Source organism: Populus trichocarpa, chromosome 12, assembly GCF_000002775.5.
Source record: "Populus trichocarpa isolate Nisqually-1 chromosome 12, P.trichocarpa_v4.1, whole genome shotgun sequence".
Lineage (NCBI taxonomy): Eukaryota > Viridiplantae > Streptophyta > Magnoliopsida > Malpighiales > Salicaceae > Populus > Populus trichocarpa.
Window position 1 is genome coordinate 11,731,950 of NC_037296.2, and position 7,414 is coordinate 11,739,363.

The 7,414-nt window shown below is 36.9% G+C and overlaps 1 protein-coding gene across 1 annotated transcript; it reads left to right on the plus strand.

Annotated features, from left to right (window-relative positions):
* The first annotated feature begins 310 nt into the window (after positions 1-310).
* Positions 311-5,241, plus strand: LOC7484448 (zinc finger CCCH domain-containing protein 67). Its single transcript, XM_024582396.2, has 6 exons — positions 311-914; positions 1,532-1,597; positions 2,650-2,790; positions 2,908-3,183; positions 4,198-4,467; positions 4,866-5,241. Exons 1-6 carry the CDS (start codon positions 441-443, stop codon positions 5,061-5,063), a joined length of 1,425 nt encoding a protein of 474 aa, XP_024438164.1. The 5' UTR covers positions 311-440; the 3' UTR covers positions 5,064-5,241.
* Positions 5,242-7,414: the final 2,173 nt, after the last annotated feature.

Sequence of the window (7,414 nt, forward strand, 5' to 3'; positions counted from 1 at the left end):
AATTCAATTTGATTATTTTTTTTTAATAAAAACCAAACTGAATAAAAAATAATAACCCTAATTCGAATACAATAACCAAATCTTAGGGTTTAAATAAAATAATTTTAATATATTGATATAAAAATAGTATCATCCTAATATATTTTTAATTAAAAAATATTTAAAAAACTCTGAATGACAATACAGCTCACAAGCCCACTGTAATGCGGAGGTGAAGCAGTAGCAGGTTGCAGGTGGCAGGTGGCTGTGCAGTTTCAATAAATTTCAACATTACTTATTTTAATTTTAATTTAACAAAAACAATACATACGTGTAGTAGTAGCGTAGCCTCGTAGGTCATTAAAGGCAACACCACTTCGCCTTTCCATCTCTGTCCTCTCCCACCCCGTTTTTCTCTTTCACCAAATTTAGGGTTTCAAATATTGAAATGTGGAGGCAAAATGGACCAACAAATTGAATCACCTATCCCAATAATTCATAAAGAAATCCCTCAGCTGGGGTTTCAATCTTTCTCTTCCTCTCCCCGATTCCCCTCTACGCCGTCTGATCCTGATCAAACGGCCCTGGATGACGATAACCATCTTCATCAAGAGCTACAGAACCAGCTTGACTTGAAAGAGGGGTCTCTAAATTCGAATGATTCTCATGAAGAAGAAGAAGAAGAGGAGGAGGAATTCAAGAGTGATAAAAAGATTGAATTTTTTTATGAGAGCATTGAGAAGGTAGGTGATGGTGGTGATGATTTAGAGAACAAGAATGAGAGAAGTAACGACATTGAGAATAATAACAGCAGTGGGTATCATCAGTATCCTGTGAGACCTGAAGCAGAGGATTGCGCCTTTTATATGAAGACTGGGACATGCAAATTTGGAGCTAATTGCAAGTTTAATCATCCTCTCAGAAGGAAAAATCAGGTACAACTTGTTCTTTTTCTTGAATTATTATCTGATTTGTGTTTTTATGTGTGTATATTTTGTGGGTTTTGTGCTGTTGGTGTAAACGTAGTGTTTTTAGATAAGGGGGACTGTGGTTTTGTATTGTGGTTATTTTCTGTGTATTTTTAAGTTTATTGGGGTTTTATTGTCGTTGGTCCAAATGTAGTATCTTTGGCTGAAGGGGAGGTAATTGCTTATGTTGAGTGTGTTTATAGCGTTTGTTTTGGCTGTTGGGAGTATTTTTTATGGATATATTTTGCTGGTGTTGTGATTAAGGGATTTGGGGATAAAAGGAGGGGTTTTGGTGTTTGTTGAAAATGGTAAATGTGGATGATTGTAGTATTAATGTATGTTGTAGTTGTTTCTTTTGATGGGAAATGGTTTTGAAAGTGATTCTTGGATTTTATTTTCTTGTTCATGTGAAAATTTGTGGCGTAATGAATCAAGGGACTTGATTTTTTTTCTTTTGTTGCTTAATTCAGCTGCTGGAAAATCCTGGTATTTTACTGTTTTAAGACCTATCAGTTGGATTTATGTGACTGGGCATTGCTAACTAATTGCCATTTTTTATCTTTTGAAATTTGGTTGATTACAAGACTGTCAAGGAGAAGACAAAGGAAAGGGAAGAAGCAACAGAGAAGCCCAGCCTGATTGAATGCAAGGTTATTATTGCTGTGTATTGCTAAGAAGTTGAGGTTATGCTTACTCTTTTCTTTTATTTTTTCATCTGTGTCCTTTTGCTTGCCATGTTCACCATGGGCAAGCATTCCAGGATGCCTCTGATGCTGCCTAGCATCTGCCAGGCTTTTGCACCCTTTTCACAAAACTTCCTTTAACTTAAGACTACTATGTTTGGTCCAACCAATATGTTGGAAGGAAGTGCTAAAACCTTCCTTCCACTCAAAGCATTTCACTCCACTTGTGACATAGCCTGCTTCCAATCCTGAATGTTTAGGAAGATAAGGGAAGACCACCTGAGGGGCATTCTCATCAATCAAGTGGTGCTCCTCTTCCTAACCAGAGAGTAAAGTCCACTCCCTTGCCTTTCAGCTGATTCTGATGGCTGAACTCTCAACGGCCAGAAGAAAGACTCCTACTCCCACATAGGACTAGGCCATAGGAGATGGAATGAAGCCTGCCTTCTCAAGCTGGAAAAGCAAATATCACTAAGGGGTTTTTTTTTCCCATAAATGGAATTGAAGGCTATGTCGAAATCGCAATCTTGGTATTGTGTAGTCTTATTATAATTTCCTTATCTGATGTTGGCTTAATTTGTAGACATTTGGGATAGGATAACGTTTCTTGCTTCTTCATGGTCTATGGCTGCAAGGTTTTGAGGATTTAACTAGTGAAATTTGCATGCTTTTTAACCAAAATTTCCCTATTATTCTTTTCTTGCAGGGTCATATGTCTAATTTTTTTACTCGATCATCTATGTTCTCCTCTTTCCAAAGATTTTAGTGATAGAAAATATCTAAATGTTGTATGCTTGTACTCATTACAAAATAGTTTTCTGTTAATTCTGGTCAAAGTGAAGGACTCATTTAATAGTTGCTTAGTCATGTTGTGTTCACGCCTACTTTATTTTCTCCTTATGTAAGGGTTAGTTTTTAGTTATGTTGGCATTTTTTTTGGTTGAGTTATATGTAATATGTTTGGCCGAAGAATGACATTTTTTTTTCTGTATTATAATCATTTCTTGAGCATGCTGCAGTACTACTTGAAGACAGGAGGCTGTAAGTATGGAACAGCTTGTAGGTTCAACCACTCGAGAGCAAAATATTCAGTGCCCCCAGTGAAAATTCCAATGTCACCAGCTTTAGAGCTCAATTTTCTGGGTCTTCCAATCCGACTGGTATCTCTTCTATGCATGCTTTAAAACTTTTGATATATGTTTGCCAACCATGCTGAGGTTTGTTATATTTAAGTGGCTTTGCTGGAAAAATTCTAACACAGACACTATCAATCACAGGGAGAGAAAGAGTGTGAGTATTTCATGCGCAATGGCTCCTGCAAGTTTGGAGCTAACTGCAAGTATAATCATCCAGATCCTACAGCTGTGGGAGGAAGTGACCATCCTTCAACATTTCTTAATGGTGGATCTGCTTCTCTACCAGTTCCATCATCATCAAGTGTAGGTTCTTGGTCTTCACCGAGGGCATTAAATGATCCTACATCCTTTGTCCCAATTATGTTTTCACCAAATCAAGGAGTTCCTCCTCAAAGTCCAGATTGGAATGGATATCAGGTATTTACATTGATGCTTTGCTGTTTTAAGTTTTATCAATTTTAACCTAGCAATATAGGACACTTTGTGAGTTTACTGTTTCCTTGGTGGGTGCAGTCTGACGCTACAAATGGTCCTCTTTTCTGTCTCGTGTTGCCTTTTGATTTATTATTCTTTCGTTAGCTTTTAGAATATTCTACTAGATGGTTTTCTAAGTGTTCTTACTTTTAGATGGTTGTCCAAATTCATGTTTTTCTCTGATTTATTCCCTGTAATTGACCATTAGGCCTGAGAGAGGCTGACATCTAGTGGTGAATGTAAGTAAATGATGATGTAACTGTACAGGATATCCCAAAATGTAGAATTATGTGGAAGGTCTGTTCTGCTTTAACTATCAAAGTATTTTCTACGACCAAATCCAGCTTTTATTATGATGTACTCTGCCATGACTTATTTGATTTGGAAATCACAGTGATCTCTGACAATTACATTATATATGCGAGCACTCTGCAATTTATTGCATTCACCATGACTGATGCTGAAGAGTGTAAATTACTTTTTGCTCACACTTGTCCTGAAAACGCTCTACTCAGCCTGGAGAGCCCATTTGTTGTATTCAGTCACATACACTATTTTCTGGTGTTCAACTACGTGTAGGGTAGAGCATGGAGAATAATGGAAGAGTTACCGCCGAAGATATAATTATCTCCTGCATTGAAAGAAGTTGGAATGTGTTTTGCATATCCCTTGCCTCACATATGTCAGATCACTTAATGACTAATATTTCCATTTCCTTTTAACCGTTCCCTTTTTTCATTCTAGTAAAGTTGACAGTTCAATTGATGATTAGCATTCTTGCTTTTCTTCATGTGACTTGACAGAGTTATGTTTCAGATTTTTAAGGGTGGAGGTGTGCTTATTTAGTTGACTAAACATTTGCTTAAAACAACTGATTATTTAAGTTTTTTGTGTTTAATTGTATGCTTTTATGGCTTATCAAAGATAAGATTTGATACCCTTTTCTGACTTGCCTAGGCTCCTCTATACCCTCCAGAAAGAAGTCTGCATCCACCTCTGTCATATGCCTTAATCAACATTGCAACTGAAAGCAATGTCTATGCACCTCAGCAACAGCAAATAGTAGTTGATGAATTCCCAGAACGACCTGGTCAACCGCAGTGCAGTTTTTACATGAAATTTGGGGACTGTAAGTTCAAATCCAACTGCAAATATCATCATCCAAAGAATCGGATCTCAAAGTCACCCCCACTAACTCTGAGTGACAAGGGCCTGCCACTGAGACCTGTAAGTTCATTCTTATTTCCAGATTAAATCTTATGAAGGATTTATAAACTTGGGAAATCAATGTGGTAATTTTTTTGTCTTCCCATTTCTTGTCATCTCTTGCTAATGGCTCTTTCCATTTACTATAGATATTATATGTGGAAATTTTCCAATAGGTGAAGTATCTTTTGAGTTTTAGTTGTCATTGACTCGATCTAGATTTTGTTCGAGTAGAAGACGCATGAAAATAACTCCAAGCACATCAAATCTTTTCTGAATAAGCCTCCAAGAATAAAACATTATATATGCTTCTGAACCAGTCCATCCCATTGAAATGACTAGCTTTCATAGTCTTGGCTATTAGAACTGATGAGATTTTAAATATTTGCACCTCTCTAATGGCTGTCTTTCAAATCCAGGATCAAAATATCTGCTCTCACTACAGCCGCTATGGTATTTGCAAGTTTGGGCCTTCCTGTAAATTTGACCATTCAATACAACCAGCTTCTTCAATAGGATCTAGTGATGATCAGAACACTGCTTTTGGCAACTCTGTGACCCAGGAAGCGGCTAGAATGGCTGAAAGCGGAAATGGAAGTGATACAGCGGTTGAGTAGCCTGTGTAAAAGTTTTGCATCAAGCTTTCTAGTGTTCTAGGATCAACAAAACCGAAGACCTAAAATTTTCTCATCGAAACATGGATGTTCTATTGAACTTTTTTTTTTTTCCTTCCTCTTTTGAGCTGCCACAAGCTTTTCAAACGGTGGCATTATATATTTATCTTGTTTTGCGTCACCCCGAGCGAAAGTGAAATCAGGATATGCAAATTCCATCTTTTCAACGCCTATACCAGTTTTATTTATTGCAATCGTCGGATTATTCCTGGCCCAATGGTTCCTGCCTTCCTGGGTTGTCTTGGTAGCCTTTTCTTTTGCTTCTTATCTGATTGAGTTTAATTTACAGTTGCTTCTGATAATCAAACGCTATTTGAAAAATCGCCTAGAGAAGTGCTCAAAATTATCGAAAAAGGAAAAAAAGTTCTGTAAACTAAATATTCTTTTAATAAGGAAAAATTATAAATCTTTTGTTTATTTAAGCGGGGGAACACTTTGTATACTAAAATTTTGTCTAATTGCCATAAATCTATATCTAATAGTACAAATGGTTTTCTGTATTACAGTGTATTTGGTACTACAGAACATTTGAAAAAAAAAAAAGTTAAAATTTTTTATACTTGAAAAAAATATTAAATTAATAATTTTATATGATTTTTGATAATTTAGATATATTAATAATCAAACAAAAGTTTTATATTCTTGTGCTGAAAAAGAACCCTTCTTTGATTTTAGGTTATGAATTTTAGGTAATTCATAAAATATAAGGTCTAACGCTACACACTGAAGGAGTCACAGGTCTTCAAATGAATAGGAAGACGAAGCATATAGACATTTCCATTAATCTTCTACAACATCTTACAAAGACCAATCTTTCTCTCCCGAAGCAACCATCCACAAGTTAAGGAAACCCGTCATGTTGCTGTCATCACACAACTTCACAACAGCAACATTAACCAGGATCTTAGGAATAACAAGGCTGATCCACCTCAAAAAGACACTTACCATAACCTTGCTCCAACGAATGAAAGCTCAGCAGAAGAAGAAATTACAGCCATGCAATCTGAAAATCTTTTTCATAAAGACACTTACCATAACCTTGCTCCAACGGTTATGTCTTGCAACCAAGATGGAAGCTCAGCAAAAGAAGAAATATCAGCATTCAATCTGCAAATATTGGATGCTTTATCAAATCTCTCGAAGGTGGAAAAGATCTTATTGTTTATGGAAAATAAACTATTCCTAGTTTACTACTCAATAAAAGAGAATTAATTCATTACTCTCTCTTTCTATATTCTCCTTTTGGTTTTAGAGCCAGAGTGAGCACCAGCACAAACCTTCCACTGTCAATATGAATACACTTTCTTTGAATGTTGGAAACTTTGATACACTAAAACTCAGTCCAACCAGCTACCCTTTATGGCGTGAACAAGCCTTAGCCCTTGTAGAAAGCCAAGATTTGTCAGGTCATCTTAACAAAGAAGAAACTACCCTCTACACAATATATTACACCAACACCAAATACCATCAATATTTCAAATACAAAACACTTAGAGCTTGAGCTAACAGAAGCTTTTGCTGCCTGGCAAAAGTCTGATCGTCTTCTTCATGGCTGGATCATTGGAACACTCTCTAAAGAAGCCCTTGGACTCATGTTGTAATATGCTAAAACCTTTATCTGTGTGTCTACCTACAACCATATTACAACATGGGTCTTCCTGCTTTTTTGATGTTCCCCTCATAGCACCACCACTGCCTCTTCGTGATGCTGCTTCTACACATACCATGGAGACTACTCCTACATCAGATGCAAATACTGCACAGCAGCCACTCTTATCTTTTGAAATTGAGACAGCTCAATTACCTTCCCAAGCTTATTGTCAAACAGCTCCATGAATACCAAATGAAGCCACTGCTGCACAACAACCATGCTCATCATCTGTGATTGAGCCCGTTCAATTTGTTCCACATTCTACTCTAGAAAACTACACTCTACCTCAACCAAGTGTAGTAGTTAAAACTGTCTCTACAATTCATCAAACACTACCCCCTGTCTTTGCACATACTTCTCGTTCCATGATGACACACGATCTCAACATGGAATTATCAAGCCCAACCCCAAGTATGCATTAATATCTACTAATTCTACTAATGTTCCTCGTGAACCCTGTACTGTTCGCTCTGCCTTAGCTCATTCAGGATGAAAGGCCGCTATGGAGGAAGAACTTGCAGCCTTACATCAAAATAAAATCTGGTCACTTGTCCCTTGCAATCCTCTCATGAATGTCATTAGTTCCAAATGAGTTTTTAAAACTAAACTCAAACATGATGGCTCTCTAGATCGACTCAAGGCT

Excerpts from the sequence above, each read along its gene's own strand:
- LOC7484448 (XM_024582396.2), top strand. The coding sequence starts at position 441 with ATGGACCAACAAATTGAATCACCTATCCCAATAATTCATAAAGAAATC. Across the intron at positions 915-1,531 it reads CTCTCAGAAGGAAAAATCAG|ACTGTCAAGGAGAAGACAAA; the intron begins GTACAACTTGTT and ends GTTGATTACAAG. Across the intron at positions 2,791-2,907 it reads TGGGTCTTCCAATCCGACTG|GGAGAGAAAGAGTGTGAGTA; the intron begins GTATCTCTTCTA and ends TATCAATCACAG.